The sequence below is a fragment of the Pteropus medius genome, unplaced genomic scaffold (genome assembly GCF_902729225.1).
Source record: "Pteropus medius unplaced genomic scaffold, Ma_sr-lr_union100, whole genome shotgun sequence".
NCBI lineage: Eukaryota > Metazoa > Chordata > Mammalia > Chiroptera > Pteropodidae > Pteropus > Pteropus medius.
In genome coordinates, this window is record NW_024354500.1 from 31536686 (window position 1) to 31553359 (window position 16674).

A 16674-nucleotide genomic window follows, 5' to 3' on the forward strand; every position below is an offset into this window, starting at 1 on the left:
AAAAAAGTCTTTACCTGTTAAAAATTACTATGCTAACTTTTTGATAGCTGTAGTGATAGGTTATCTAGGATTTTCTTCCAAATAATCCCATGATTGTGAGAGCCATAGGTGGAAGCATATATTAGTTTCTGGCGGTTGCTATATCAAATTACTACAAACTGAGTGGCTTAAAACAACAGGGCGTCTTCTCTCACACTTTTGAAGGCCAGTTCAAAGTCAAGGAGTTGGCTGGGCTGTACTTCTTCCAGAAGCTCTAGGGGAGAACTCTTTCTTGCCTCTTCCAGCTTTTGGTGGCTTTTTACATTCCTTGCTTTCCTTGGCTCATGGTCACATCACTCCACCCTCTGCCTCCATCTTCATATCACCTCACCCTCTGCTTGTCTGTGTCTTCTCTTCTGATGTAAAGACACTTCTCATTGGCTTTAGGGCCCACCCGGATAATCCTGGATGATGTCAAGTTCCTTTGCTTACTTATCTCTGCAAAGACCCTTTTTCCAAATATGGTCACGTTAACGGGTTCCAGGGTTTTGGATGTTGACCTATATTTTTAGGAGGCCACCATACCACCCATGTTAGGGTGTAGATGAAAAAAGATGGTTGGCGATCGCTGAAACACAGGGATAAGTACATGGGGGTTTTCTTTACTTTCTACTATTCTTCTTTCTATATTTGTATTTGCCAGAAATTTTCCGCTTAATAATTTTTAAAAACTATGTTATTTATTGAGCTCCTACTATGTGCCAATCGTAGGAGCTGTGACCGAAAACAAGATGAAGGTCTTACCCCCAGGATATCACAGACTGTGGGGAAACTGATATTAAGGATATAATGTCAAAATAATGTAAGGAAAGGAAAGACATAATAGGGGAAATATAGTAGTAGCTTAAAGGAGAGTATTCCAGACAGAACAAATAGCACATGCTAAGGCCCAAAGGCTAGGAAGGCTGATTTGAATGTGGCAGAGAGGAGGAAGTATACTGATTGAGTTGCCAAATTTATTAGTGGAAATACAGGACACCCAATTAAATATGAATTTCAGATAAACGATAAACAATTTTTTAGCATAAGTGTGTCCTAAAAGGTATTCCAGAGATCAGCTTGCCTTTTACTGAATATCAGCTCCCTGCTCTGCTCACAGTACAGGTTTCTCATCTGCTTTAATCTTTGCATCCAATTCATGAAAACCTCACAGTTTTTTCAAAAGCCGTATCTCACTGACTGGTAGAGAGAGTTCAACAATCTAAAATTTTTTGTTTAATCTTTTATTTATCGACCTTGAAAAGGAACACATTAACCAGTTATTTCATGATAGGATGACTTTTCATTTTCCTTCTAATCTAGCATGGTATCCATGAACTCTGATCTTTGGGGGAGTGGCTTTTCTCTATCTGGAAGCCACTCCTTTCAGAGAGCAGGAGTTATTCCACTGTAAAAACAGCCGATACGCACATAAGAGGTTGCCACTCAGTTGCTGAGCCAAGTGGGAGACAGACTTTAAAAAGGTAAGTACTGATTTTATAAGCCTTTATACATTGCCTCAAAGCCTCACATCTAAGGCACCAAAAAATATTTTAAAATGTATCCTTAGCACAAGAAAATGTCTGCTTTATACTCACATAGTGCCTTCTTGGTGTGCTTAAGGGACAGTTCAAGAGTTGTTTATTCAATGGCCATTGAATACATCTTTACAGAAAGGTAAAAATGAAGACTTTAGAAAACTAGGGCATAAGCATTTAGATATGAGAAAAAAATAATAATATGGGAGAAAAAAGAATGATATCATTTTAGACAATCTGAGAGTATGACCAGTGCAAGAGGGAGAGCATATAGATGATTATACTAAAGTCACTTTCTCTGTTGAAGTAGCCAACACACAACAGTTATACTGTAAGGTTGCATGGTGATACTGTAAGGTTGTGAAAATTCAAAATAAAAATTTATTATAACAGGATGAGATTAGTCTGACTGTCAGCAGAACTAGATTGTACTCAGTCTTTGCTGCGATTAGCTACCTGGCAAGTCCTGCTCTCTCTCTAGGGTTCAACCAACTCATGGTAGGCAAGTCTAGTAAATGCTGGAGCAGATTTCTCTACTTGGTACTATTGGCATTTTGGGCAGGGTAATTCTTTGTTGTAGGGAGCTGTCCTGTTCATTGTTCTTTTTTGTTGGTTAAAAAGTTTCTGTTATGTTGTAGAAATATACATCTAATGCATTTTGAAGGAATGTATTTGACAGTACTGTTAACATACGTATTTCTCTAAATTTGCAAACTTTACACCTTTAAGATATTTACAGTGATCGTTCATTTACAAGTTTTACAAGAAATCATCACTTTATCAATACTGTTAATGCAGTCGAGGTTAATATTCTCACTTTTTCTCTTCATTCCAGTCTGCACTTGTAGAAAGAACACAGAGTGAGGTAAAGTTCCACTTTAGTGCTATTTACAGTCTAGAGTTGAATAAGAGATGCAAATAGATAGAGAAGATTTACTGCATTTTTCAAAACGACTTTGTCCTGGAAAGATTGCATAGATCTAATAGCCAACTGCAATCAACCATAAGGTATTTCCAACTAAATATTTAAAAAATTGTGTCTGTTAGGATACCATGGTTGATGAAAAAAGCTGGATAACATGCAGCATGACTAAGGGCAGATAAATAGCATTCAGATGCACATCGAAGGCATAGCCCCACTCCTTGTCAGAGGAATCTCTGGTCTCTACCAACAGATGTAGCACCCTCCGCCTACTTGGACAATCAAAAATGTCTCCAGACATTACCAAATGTCTTCTGGGGTGGGGGGTACAACCACTGGATTATACAACTTCTCAAAACTCCCAAACTCAGAAAGTCTTGGTGGGAAAACTAGATCATGGGAACATATAATTAGTTTTTAAAAAGAACAGAAATTCACCTAGCTAGAATGTAAAAGTCATTCAAATCAGAATGTAAGAGCCAACACTGCCTGTTCAGCTTCTCGGCTTGCCAGCCTTCTCATCTTGCTCAAATGCTGACTAAGAGAATCATAATTCTTGGGTTGGAACCAATTAACACAAAGTCACTGCTGGGCTCTTTGTGCACTGTCAGTTGTCTACAAACCGGTCTTTTTGACTAGATCGAAACCCCTTTAGAGCAGAGACCAAATTAGTCTTGTATCCTGTTCCCAGCCAGCTATCATTTCGTAGTACATGAAACTGCTCAAGGAGTATTAGTTGAGAAGCTTGGACGGAAAAGTTTTAATAGAAGGAAATATATTACATGTAAACCAGAAACAAGGTGTCGAAGAGGGAGCTGTGAAATGTTTGCATTTCACGGTAAGGAGCATGATGTTGAGAGAAGTGATCACTTCCATCGGTGTTGACATGAGACTGCACTAGTGCAGTGAATCGCAGGAGACAGAAACAGAGGATCTCTCATTTGCATGGTAAAGGACTCTTGGAAAGGGAAGATTCCAGAGTGCAAGGGTCAAGGAGCAAATGGTGTGTGTATGTAGGGGAGTGTTGCTGAAGAGAAAGGCTCATGGAGTGCAAGGTCAGAGCAGAGCCAGGAACTGCTGTAGTCTTGAGACTTCAAAAGGCTGTGTTTAATGATGTGCCTGACCTTGCTGAACCTTCACGGAAAACCTCTGCAATCCAGGTGAACCAAGCTGAATATAACTACTCTTGCCACCCACGCTAAGTCAAAAGAGCTGTTATATGATTTATGTAAAAAAAAGTCTATACATATGTAAAGTTTTATTCGTGCCGAGTCAAGAGATAGATGATAGATACGTAGACAGAAAGACAGATAGACTGACAGAAAGACAGAAGAAAGAAGACACACGTGCTACTCGATGTGTTCAGAGACTCACCCATCTCCCAGGAACTGGGAACGGGAGGAGACTTGCAATTGCTGATTCTCATTATGGGTTTTAAACATCACCTCAGTTAACGTTCTCAATAGCTCTCAAAAGTACATACACCTATCTTTAAGTTTAGAAGAGAAAATTGGGATGCAGAGATTAAACAACCTGACCAAGTTTACGTGCCTCATAAGCAAAGGAGTTGGGTTTGTATCTGTCTCCCAACTCTCTGCTAAGAAACGCCGTAATGGGACCAGCCCCAGAGACATCACTCTTCTGGTTTACTACTGGAATTATCATGGGATATATTCCTTTCAAGGAATATAAGCTTACTTTCTAAAATCTAGCTGTGCTAGTTCTCAAGTTACTCACAGTTTTTAAGAATGTCAGCGTAAAGCAAAGCGTGCTTTTATTAATTTTTCTTATCAAGCTCCTAAATATCAGCTAACAGAAAGGAACTGTGAACTCAGTGTTTCCCTCTATCCCTCCCCTTTAACCATTAGTTGGCTAATGGATTCCAAATGGGAAAAATAAACTAAGTTCTCAGAGAGAAGCACAGAGCATGCCAAAGTGTTACATGGTGGAGTGAAAAGGGCCCAGACCTGAAATCTAACACTTGCAAAACATAAGAGCATAGAAGAGGTACTTTGTCTCTTTGAACTTCAGTTTTCTCATCTTTAAAACAGGATGTTAGAAGCTCTTTCCCAGGGTCATTGTAGGGGGTAGACACACTTGTTAGATTTTGAGTGTAAATCAGAACAAATGTGTGTGACCTCTGGCAAATTGTTGAATCTCACTAGTTCTCATTCTCTGTTGATGAGGCAAAGTTTCGTGGCAACCTTTGCCCCGCTCTCAATCAGGACATCGAGTACCTCCTATTTGGAAGGTGAAAAAAGTGGCTTATAAGGAGGAGTGTTATGAGGAAATATTATATATGATAAAAAGTATTTCCCTTTGTAACTAGATCCTCAGTGAATGGGTAAGGGAGCTTCGCGTGAGGGTTTGAGTCACTAAGCTCTGTGAATTCCAGTCCATAACAAACACATTTCACATATTAGTACAGATTTCATCCTCCTTTTCATTCTGCTGAGTCATAGCCTCTCCATTTCCCATGATAAGTAAGTACAATAAACAGAATCTCCATTTACAAGACAGGTGAGTTTATGAAGTATGTTTCCAAAACATTCTTTACTTTCTAAAGCTTAGACTACTGCATCTCACAGCAACAACATGGATATCGAAAACATTTTCGCTCTCTTCAGATCCATAATAACGTGTTTACCTAAGCCTGGGAGTATACTTTCTTGATTGTTTCATGAATGCATAGGGATTTTAGCCCAGGCCTTTCTTAATTTCATGAAGAAACTTGCACCTGGGTGAGTTCCAACCCTGCTCTTTTTTAGTGGTTTGAAGCAATTTTCCAGGGTTAGCTGCTGATGGGTAAGAATTTAAGCCAGGGAATGCCTGCTAGGAACTCTTCCAACTCTGTCGCAAGAAGGTAGACTTGAGCATTTAGGTGCTGTTCGATCACATGTCATATGTACATTTTTGCTTTTGTGGTTTCTTCCTTTCTGTAGGTTTAGAGAAACCAGGAGACTACATCATGGCGTGGAAACCCAAGCTTCACTACTTAAATGCACGAGGACGAATGGAGTCCATCCGGTGGCTCTTGGCTGCTGCAGGAGTAGAGGTCAGTTCTGAGCTCTGTCATCTTAAGTTGGATCTAAAATTGACTGTATCTAAGTATTTTCTCACTAATCTAAGAAACATTTCTTACTAATGACCAGTCAAGAGTTTCGCATTAAAACAAAAACTATCAGTTATTAAGAGATAAAACAAAAACTATCAGTTATTAAGAGATGAAAACTATCAGTTATTAAGAGACGTAAAATATTATTAAAATTCTTCTCATCAAAGAACATAAACATTTAAAATCACTTGAAGAAACTAATCACAATGTATGAGCCTTATTTGAATTTGAATGAACCATATAATATCATTTGTAACATTTATGCAATATTAGAAACATAAACACTGATTATTAGATAATATTAAAGAATTATTATTGACTTTTTAGGTGTGATCATGTATTGTGGTTATTTTAAAAAGTTCTTATGTTTTAGAGGTAAAGATTGAAGTATTTAAAGATGAAATATATGATATCTAGAATTTGCTTCAAATTATTATGAGTGCAAGAGTAGGTGGGTGTATAGATGACACAAGATTAGCTAGAGCTGATAATTAATGAAGTTGGGTGATGAGTGTAAAGATGACCACTTTCTGCTTATTTTTATGCATGCTAGAAATTTCCATAATAAAAAGACAAAATATAAAAATTAGAAAATAAATGTAATTAAAGTTGAACATAAATCAGAAATATGGGGAGGGACAGATTGGAAGAAACTGCCTGTTAAAGATTTAATGCACCCACTCAGCAATGATTTTAGGGCCAGGTTCTGTTCTGGGTCTTGAGGATACACAAATGAACTAGACAGACAAGGTCCTTGCCCTGAGAAAGTTAACATTCTAGTGAGGATGCAGACAAGTAAAAGGGTGAATAAAAGGAAGGGTGGGAGTATCTAGGACCCCCCAGCATTTACAGTGTCGAAATACTATATTCCCCATGGTCGATATCCATGGGACTCTGCTGAGTGCTGCCCTCCAGAGGTGTCCATGAGAAAAACACTTCTCAGTCCAGATAACAAGAACCCAGCAACTCTGTGAGAGTTTTCAGGGGAGGGAGTCATAGATAAACTCAGGAGATCTGGTCCCTCAGGTTAGAGCGGTAAGGGAGGGTTTCAGGTGAGGTGGCGTCATGTGACAGGAGCTTCTAGTTCGCTCCTCTCAGCCTCATGATAACATGCCTACCTAAGGCTTGGGTTACACTTTCTTGATTGCTACATGAAGGTATGGGGACTTTAGCCCAGCCCTTTCTTAATTTCGTGAAGCAACAAGAACACAAAAAATACAAATCATGCCATGCCAGGTTGTTTTTTTCTCTATAAACCAATAACTCAAAGTTTCCACTGTAGTCCAGACTTCAGTTTTGAAGGTCAGATGGATTCAGTACGAGAGAGTGAGTAGGGGGCGATGCCGAGAGCATCCCGGGCTTCCATTACGCCATCTTAGTCGACTCTTGGTCAGGCTCTCGGACAGAACTTCTGGGTTCTCTGTGCCCAAAGGCCGATCCCCACGATCCCATCGGCCTCCCGCACATGAGCCAAAACCATCCTACCTTTGCTACCCTCCCGTGATGACCACCTAGCATCCCTTATCTTTGGCTTGAACTGGGAGTTTCATAAATTGCTGCTGCTCACACAATTCACTGTCTATATGGTCTCACCCTATGGAATCATGTAAATCCACACAACAGACTATTCCACTGAGCAAGTTAGAAACCCGAAATTCCAAAACTTTTACCATAAAGCACCCAGTTTAAAATGGAAAATGAAATGCAGCGATGTCAATGACAGCAGAGGTCCCTGGTGGCAGCATCTCAGATGGTCATGGGCCTCATGGCATACCCCTTGCTGGGGGACACACAATGCCCTGTTCTGTCTCATGTGGAGAGAGGGCTTTCATGAGATACTAAAACTCCACAACTAGAAGAACTTTCCAGTCCATTCCCTTCAATAACACCCCCTCCCAAATCGTGATCTAATCATTGTCAGATATGAAAGCAGGTGGGATGAACTGAACCTCCAGATATGAGTGGTTATGGGCTACAGCCCATGTTCTTTCCTTGAAGGCTCTAATCCAAATTTCCAAAAGGCCATGATCACACTCTTGTATGTAGTGTGCGAAAGTCAGAAATCTTACCTCCTCCATATTATATATCAGAGGATCACTCAAAATTAAAAGTACCATAATGCCATGGAATGAAATAACAAGAACTCCCTTACTGTTTCTGCTTTCCAGTTTGAAGAGAAATTTATAGAAACTCGAGAAGACTTTGAAAAGTTAAAAAAAGGTAAGACCAAATATTTAAGTTCCACTAATCTAGTAGACATCACAGTTGAGTTTTGACACCAGGCAGTGTGTGTGTGTGTGTGTGTGTGTGTGTGTGTGTGTGTGTGTGTTGGGAAGGTGGGGGCTGGAAAGGGAGGAATGAAGTTCATTGTAAGGGGTGGGGCTCCCTGAGCAGATCTATAACTTGCTCAGAGCTAGGATGGGCTTGACCTCTCTGAGTACTTGCTAAGAGAACCGTCCCTGGTCTCCCGGAATGCTACCTCCTGCTCTCTCCTGACTTTCTGCATCATGAGTGAGCTATATCATTTCAGGACCCCCACAGCCTGCCTACCAAGGACACTCAAACACATGCATCAGAGCAACAAGAACAGAAATAGGCCCAGCAGTTGCCTTGAATTATCTCTTACTTTACTGCAAGATGATATACTAGCAATATTGCAGATGGTGAAGATCAGGGAAAGGGATCCCTATGTAAAAATCTCCATCTAAACTTGCTTGTATGCCAGGAATACTGTGAAAGTTCCTTTGGGAACTTCCCATTTAAATGCCAGGTGGCTGGCAGCCCTGTTGTAGACTCTCCCCAACTTCTTATGTATTATCCATGAGGCAAGTTGGCACAAAATTACAAGAGACCTACATGTATCTGATGGGATATAAAAAGATAAATGAAATAATAGGTCAAAAAGTAAAAGGCAGACTGATAGGAAAAGGAAGAACTATAAAAAGCTAAAAACCAAATGCCATTCTACCAAAGTGTCACCAAGTCATTTTAGTTTCATTGTATATTTCCAGTCATTTTAACAAATATTTTTTAATCCTAATAGTGTGCTGCATAAGACATTTCACTCTACTTTTTGTTTTCTTCTTTCAAAAGATAGCGGTTTGATATTCCAGCAAGTGCCCATGGTCGAAATTGATGGGATGAAGCTGGTACAGTCCAGAGCCATTCTCAACTACATCGCCGCCAAATACAACCTCTATGGGAAAGACATAAAGGAGAGAGCCCTGTACGATACTTTTTCTGTTCTTTCATCAACAATTTTGAGGAACCATACAGAACCTTCCATGAATGGGCAGGGCTGTGTCGGGGGGATAACGGCTGGCAGCAACCTGGGCCGTCGAAGTATAGACTGAGGTCCAGTACAGCAGACAGCTATGAGGATGAGAGTTCCACTTGGTGTGGAGTTAAGCAAGTGGGATTGTAGAAGAGGATGCAGCTCACGGATATTGCACAGAGAATGACAGAGGTTTCCAAACCCTGAGGAACTGTGAAGCCAGGAGGCTGGTGGATCATGACTCCGTGTGCTCAGGCCTTTACGAGGATAAGGCTGAGGAAAGGAAGGATACAAAAGAACCCCATTCTTTCACATTTTTAAACTATAACATCTAAGGCAGGAGATGTTCAACGATTTGGTCGTTTTTGTCTTTCAGGATTGATATGTATACAGAAGGCATGGCAGATTTGAATGAAATGATCCTGACTTTGATACTATGCCCGCCCAACGAGATAGATGCCAAGACCGCCTTGATCAAAGAGAAAGTAACCACCCGTTATTTCCCTGCCTTTGAAAAAGTAAGTGGGCTATTCAGCATTTGGGGGCACTGAGATTAGCGCACAAAGAAAAATCGTTCCTGGGCGTTCTTGAGGCTTTGCTCTTCCCTTCCCGTGAGCACTCCTGAGTACTAATGTAGCACCCTGACTCTCTAGGCTTTTAAAAAATCAGCAGTCAGGAGGCTATGTACCTGTTATACTCAAGTTACAACCTTTCAGCAAAGTTTCAGTTTACTAGGCCCCAATTAGAATTCTCCATTGGATGGAATTCGTGGTCAGAGAGTGTGAGCTGTGGAAGGCTGAGAGGCACACTAGCAATTGGAGTAGGTCCTACAGAACATGGAGCAGGTGCTTTTCATCCACGGGGAATACGATGAAAGCAATTCATCGGCAAATATTCTGGCGACATGTGGGGGGAGACCGGAGGCCAGCTGCCCATCCAGAGATTATGGTAGTGTTTCGGGGATGGGTGAGATGTATCTAAACAGAGATGTGGCAGCAGGTTGGAGAGGAAGAGACAGATGAAAACATGTTAAGTAACAAAGAGTCTACGTGTTTTATGGACATGGCTCTCAGACTTTTAAGGAAAGTAGTGCCAAACTAAGGCAATAAAGTTCTATCACTGTACATAATGCATATCTTAGTTAATGTTTCTCTTTGAAGGTAGGAGAACATATCAAGATCAAAACTACCTGAAAGCATGCTAAATAAAAATTATAAACCAAAATAATGATTGTAAGAGATACAGGAGTCTTCCATATAAATAAAAGGTTTAGTGCTGACACCTTCATCTTTACAAAGAATTATAAAGCATTCTTTTTTTTATTTATTCTACAAATATTAATTCATTGCTTGTGTGTCCATCCATATTAATGAGTGAAGAATTTAATGTAATCCAAAAAATACACCTTCCTGGTCCTTGTAGTGCTGACAGTTTAGGGAAACTTCACATAATGACAAACTCTTTCGTCTCAGTTCGATATACTTATACTTTGAAATCAAAGGGCCCCATGATAACATAAATTAAAAAAATGTATTTTACAAAATAGGTGTCGATGTTATTATATTCTTTGTCAAAAATTACCTAACCTTCTATATGTAAACATAATCTGAGAGGATATTTGCCAAAATGTTATTATCATTAGTTGGTGGTGCTATGTGTGTTTTTTCTCTTTATACTTTGCGATTTCCATATTGCTGGAATATTTTAATAAGTACTACATATTTCTTCAACATTTTATTATGAAAAATTTCATACACTCAAAAAAGTTGAAATAAATATACAATGAACACATATGCATCCACCAGGAGGACATAAAATTCGCCTTTCATTGTTTGCATTATATAGATTTCTCTCTCTCGATCCCTCTCTCTAGCAGTCAAACATATTACCTTCTAATGTATTACAAAATGAGTGTCAATCATCAGTGCAGTTCACCCCTAGACACTTCAGCATGCAGATCTTAACATAGTGCAAGTTAGGAGTCAGAGCTGATTTTGTAAAGGAGATGGTGAGTTCAAGTTGACACAGATTTATTTCAGGTCCCAGAGAGCTAGACCAGGAAATGAAGAGAACAGACAGAAGAGAAATGTAGACTCTGAAATAGTCTGCTCAGGATTGAAGGAGGATGTCATGAAGATGGAGCCTTTGCCCAAATGAGAGAGAGACGGGGCAGGGAGGTGGGGAAGGATGCACGATTGCACTGCAGCAGCATGGAGAGTCGTGTCCTGAATTCTCAGAGCTGCTGGGACTTCAGGGCACGTAGCAGAAACACGGTGCAGCTGGTGCTGAGACCCGGGCCAGCAGAAGACGCATGTAAGGGAGCCCCAGTGGTGTGGGGATGGGAAAAGGATATGGTAGCCTGGGCTTCAGCTCAGAAGTGAGGAAAGGACAGCAGAGACCCACTTCTGTCTGTCTCACTGAATCAGGGGCGGTGAATGTGGTCCAATGCTCCACACCGCCCAGTGACGCAGTAGAGATGGGAAAGTCGGGCTGGAGAGAGCTGGGCAGGGGCAGGGGGACCCAGCCCGAGCGTGCTTGTGTTCCTAATCTGATCCCTCAAATTCACCAGGTGTTGAAGAGCCACGGACAAGACTACCTGGTTGGCAACAAGTTGAGCAGGGCTGACATTTACCTGGTTGAACTTTTCTACTATGTGGAAGAGATTGACCCCAGCCTTCTGGCCAACTTCCCTCTGCTGAAGGTGATTCCTTTCATTGTCCTCAGGAGGGGCAGGGCACATTTTCACCTTGAAGTCTAATATTGGGAATCTTGGCCTGGTGATGTGATGCTCCCCATCACTGTCCAGGCCTTCGCTGCCCTGGGGTCTCCAAAATTTGATCCTAGGCCCTGGTGCAAGGCATGAAAAGAATCTTGTTTTCCCAAGGAAGTTGGAGGTGATGCTGCCCCATGAAGAATAGTTTGTCTTTTACAAAGAGAAGGACACAGGACTCGGCATCTCTTTCCTCAGCCCCTGTTCCATTACAATTTCTGTCCTTTTCTCTGGGATGGCCTTTCTCCCAGGTGTGTCCTTCTCGTTATCACCTGAGTCCTTCCAGGAAGCTCTCCTTCCCCTAACTTCCTTCCCTCAGTTCTTGCTCCTTCTCTCAGACACTGTGTTTCTCTCCGCACAGCCCCCTCTTGCTCTGTGCCTCTCTCACAGGGCAGGTTGGTTTTGACTGTCATCCTGGTTTGGCTTTTATATTTTCTGTCTTCAGTTCCAGGCTAATTCTCCCATATCTTCATTTTCTGGTTTGGAGACTTTATCTGGGTTGGGATCTGACAGACATATTCCTCTTCCTTGTGCTGCACGAGAGCGATGAACCTACAGGGTTTCCGAATGGGAAGAAAGTAGCGAAGACTGTGAACCAAGTAAAGTTTTAAACAAAGGCATCTCTAGGGAAAGTGCTACTGAGCTATATTTTCTTCCTCTTCTTTTCTGTCTCACTGGGCATCTGTTTCCCAGCCTCACGCTGGTACTGATGGAGGGGATTCTGTTGGTCCTGGTCTAGGAAGGTCTCAGATCCCTGGCTTGTGCTAACGATGGTGTGTGTGTTTTGTCTCCACTCTGAGACTGTGTCTTGTGCGTCGCAGGCCCTGAAAACCAGAATCAGCAACCTCCCTACTGTGAAGAAGTTCCTGCAGCCTGGCAGCCAGAGGAAGCCTCCCCTGGATGCGAAAACACTAGAAGAAATCAAAAAGATTTTCGATATTAAATAGAGCAGTAATGAACAGCCAGCACAAGGACCAATCTTTTGACGTTTTTCAGCAATGAATTGGTCTTCCTAGATTTAAATCCTGCCAGTTGTGAGACTAAGAAGCATTTCCAAACTGTAAGTGCTAATTTAATTATAAATCGACTATGCAGATTTACTTTCAAAGCAATCTATTTTGTTTTGGTCAAATGTGAAATCATGATATAGTCCTAAGTTGTCTCTTTGACTTAAAAATAAATAAAGGGAGAAAAAGTTTTGTGGACTCTTTGATCTATTTGAAAAACTTTCACGTAACAGCTATCATACACCTTGTCAAAAAGAGTTAAGTAGAAATATTAATTTGACACTCAGTTACACAAAAAGAATCTTTTCCTTTTGTATTCTGATGCCTTTCTGACCCACAACATAAAAACTTTTTTCTCTGTTTTTTTAGACCATTTTCCTTCAGGTAAAGTGTTTTTTCCTGTTCAGTTATGGAACTAATATTTATTTTATGTCTAATATATGATATTCAGTGTTCTAGGATCTAGGTAAATAATGACGAATAAGTGAGATATAGTCTGTCCTCATGGGGTTCACTCTAGTGAGAGAAACAAAAGAATAGGTAATTCCAATCCAATGCTTTGTATATCAATTTCCTAGGATTGCTGTAACACCATATCACAAATATAGTGGCTTAAAACAATGAAAATTTATTCTCTTGCAGTTCTGAAGGCTCTTAGTGCGAAATTAAAGTGTGAGCAGGGTGATGGTCTTTCTCTGAAGGAATTTGAGAAGGATCTTTCCTTGCCTCTTCCTAGTTTCTGATGGTTGTGGGCAATCCTTTGCAGTTCTTGGCTTGCTGATGCGTAATTCCAGTCTATGCCTCTGTTGCCAAATGGCACCCTTCCTGTGTGTGTCTCTCTCTATCCAGATTTCCTTCTTCTTATAAAGATACGCAGGAATGAGATTTGGGTGCACCCTAATTTAGCGTGACCTCATCTTTACTTGATTCCATATGCAAAGACCCTGTTTCCAGATGAAGTCACATTCGCAGGTACCCAGGGTTAGAACTCTAACGTATCTTTTTTAGAGGACACAATTTAATGTACAACACCATGCTAGGGGTGTGACACTGCTGAACGTGATACAGATATCCTTGCCAGAATCTGTGGGTCAGTCACGGTTTCTCAAGGAAGGGAGTCATATCTGACATGAGATCTAAATGATAAACAACTTGTTAGTGAAGTGAGTGGGTAAAACTTCAGTTGGGCAGCAGGGATGAAATTCAGACAGAAGGTCAGAAGGGTCAATGACCTAGAGAAAGAGAGAGACTGAGCATGGTGTATTTGACTTAGATCTAGTAGAACATTACTCAGGGGGGAGGGGAGACGATGAGGTGAGATCCGGGTGCAAGGCCCAGAGGCCTAAGGTCTTCGAAGGCCATGGCAAAAAATTTGGATTTTGTCTTAAGAAAAATAGGGAACCATTGAAGTACAGTCACGCGCCAGCCTGATGTACATATATAATAATATCATATCTTTTAAATATTTATTTTAAGTCACTCAAGCATCCATCACAGAAGAGCAAGAACATTCTTCCCCCACCCTCGGAGTCTCTTTTCCATGTTAAATCAAATCATCAGGGGCTTACTCCAGTCAAGGAGGCAAGTAGACCTGACACCAACAGAAAATGCCGCCAGTCCTCTGCTGCTATACCTGTTGTTTGTCGCCCTGCCTGCCATGCGGAGTGCCTTTAGTCCCATAGACTTCTTGATCTGAAGAGGTTCAGTCGAAACACTGGCCACCCTGTGCCCACCCAAGTAGCAGCAGCCTCATCCTCTATAGTTGCAGAGAGAAGAAAGAGAAAGTCTCCCTCCCTACTGTCACTCAGGAATGTGTTCTCAAACTATAGATCGAGATACACATTTCCCCCCTGGCATGTCTCTGTGCAGAAGAGGCTGGGATTGAGTGATTTCTAGCTTCAGCCACATACTGAGCTCATAACTTGGGCTCTGTCAGGAAATCTAGGATTCATGGGGTTGAGCCCAGGGCCCTAGTCTTGACTACCCATTTTCACAGTGTGAACTTCCCCACAGTTGAGTGGGATGCGGCAGACAGAGACACAGGACACATGGCTCATCTACTTTATGTCTACTCAGCGTTAGGCCAACTGAGCCCAACCAAGATGTCCCAACCTGCCCTCCCAGGAGACTTCCAGTTCCCTTTGCACATTTACCTACTTTATGCAGCTCTAGACCCCTCAAGAGATTTACGAGGAGAGGCTTTTTTTATACACACCTCCAACAATATCTTCGATTACCCTTGCTTTGGAGCAGAGGTTCTCAACTTCATCGCACCCAGCCTTCCTCAGCTTATAACACATATTTTATAATCCTTTTTATTATCTTGAAGTAAACTTGGTAAGATTTATCTTATCATCACTGGTGCTGTGAATAATAATAAGAAGAAGATATCATCTTAACTCAAAAAGTGTACCTGAGGAGAGTTTAATGAAATGTCTATTTACAAACCTTGGGGTAAGGTTAAGATACCACAAAAGACAGTGAACCACTCTGGAGTTGGCCATGGTACATAAGAGGCCTCTACCTTCCCATGGGACAAGGGCAGAAAGCAGTAGAGAGACCAAGGAATGCGCCAAGAATCATAGAGGCAGGAAAGGGCCACCACAACAGGAGTCGATGGCCTTCACAGAGGAAGGCACCTAAGGCCAATCCAAACAGCCCCAGGACACATGGACTGTTTATAAAAATCGTAAATGACTGGTAATGATTACAATGATTGTGACTGGTTTGTACTACAGCGTTATGCATTTTTATGCTATACATAATTTGGTTAGAAAATAATTGGAAACATTTTTGGTATATATACTGATTTATATCTTAACTTATATTATACCAGATGTGAAATATTTTGAATATCGATCTTGGGTAATCTGTGATACAAAAACATGAAAATGTTTCTTATAAAATAGTTTACATTTGGTGTTTGATCTTTACACCATCCACCATTTTTATGGAAAGATTTTATACACACACACACACACAATATATATATATATATACACACATATATATACAATAGATATACATACATGCATATATATGTATGTATATATATTTGAAGTGAAAGTAGATATTAATTTCTCTGACTGTATTGGGGAAATTGGGTCAAGATTTGAGCCATTATATATGGTAACTTGTCAATTTTCCAAAATCTTCTTGAAGAATATTTTTAGAAACATTCTGCCAACCTGAGCTGCTTGGACTAAGGCAGCTATGAGTCAGCGCAACTATAAGCTCTGTAAACTTTGATCCATCTCATTACCTACCTTTCTCCCCACAACCTTTGTTGACCTCCCCTCTGCACTCATAGCTATGTTTAAATATAGTTTTCCTTTGAAACATAGTTGTGACATTCTAGGTCAACATAGGTGTGATATGCTAGGTCAACAGGTCAGGTAAACATATGCGGTAGAAAAAAAATTTAGACTCTGACCTCTAAATTGATGAAATCTTCTTAAGGATTGTGGTTCCAATAAATAATGTTAAAATGATTTTATTCATTGTTTTAGCAAGAAATGTTTACTGAGTACCAATTTTTCCCCTACATTTTTCTAGGCACAGAGGTTGCCATGGTACATATGAAAGCATTTTCCTGCTCAGATAATGAATAAATAAATCAATGAAATAATTAACGATGGTTAGCTATGAATGCTTTGAGGAAAATAAAATAGAGTAGTGTGATGGAGACTCTTTAGGGTGATGATGGGAAAGTGGTTAACTTAGAATGAGTGGGCAAAACAGACTAAGTCCTGAATGACAGGAAGGAGCCAGGCACGAGAAGACCCAGGGTAACAGGAATTTATCCAGAGGGACCAATGAGGTCAAGGGCCATAGTCAAATCTGATATATTTCAAGGGCAAATAGGTAGGCAGATATAATGAGAGCATGATGAGAAAAATGAAGTCAGAGAAGTAGGCATGGATGTATCAGTTATCTATTGCTGCATAACAAATCACCCCAAAGTTTAGCGACTTCAAGCAACAAACATTTATTGTCTAACATAATTCCTGAGAGTCAAGAGTCTGGGAAA

At 40.6% G+C, this 16674-nt stretch overlaps 1 protein-coding gene across 2 annotated transcripts; it reads left to right on the forward strand.

Annotated features, from left to right (window-relative positions):
* The first annotated feature begins 1352 nt into the window (after nucleotides 1-1352).
* On the forward strand, nucleotides 1353-12842 carry LOC120594865 (glutathione S-transferase A3-like). Of its 2 annotated transcripts, XM_039853040.1 has the most exons (7): nucleotides 1353-1502; nucleotides 5421-5533; nucleotides 7762-7813; nucleotides 8687-8819; nucleotides 9244-9385; nucleotides 11437-11568; nucleotides 12459-12842. In XM_039853040.1, exons 2-7 carry the CDS (start codon nucleotides 5447-5449, stop codon nucleotides 12582-12584), a joined length of 672 nt encoding a protein of 223 aa, XP_039708974.1. In that variant the 5' UTR covers nucleotides 1353-1502; nucleotides 5421-5446; the 3' UTR covers nucleotides 12585-12842. The 2 variants fall into 2 exon arrangements, with proteins under 2 accessions (XP_039708974.1, XP_039708975.1); XM_039853041.1 differs by lacking the exon at nucleotides 7762-7813 and having other exon boundaries at nucleotides 1363-1502.
* Nucleotides 12843-16674: the final 3832 nt, after the last annotated feature.

Bases quoted from the DNA above. Each gene is read 5' to 3' on its own strand.
- LOC120594865 (XM_039853040.1), top strand. From the start codon at position 5,447: ATGGCGTGGAAACCCAAGCTTCACTACTTAAATGCACGAGGACGAATG. The intron at 7,814-8,686 runs GTAAGACCAAAT...TTCTTTCAAAAG, and splicing joins CTTTGAAAAGTTAAAAAAAG to ATAGCGGTTTGATATTCCAG. The intron at 11,569-12,458 runs GTGATTCCTTTC...TGTGCGTCGCAG, and splicing joins CCAACTTCCCTCTGCTGAAG to GCCCTGAAAACCAGAATCAG.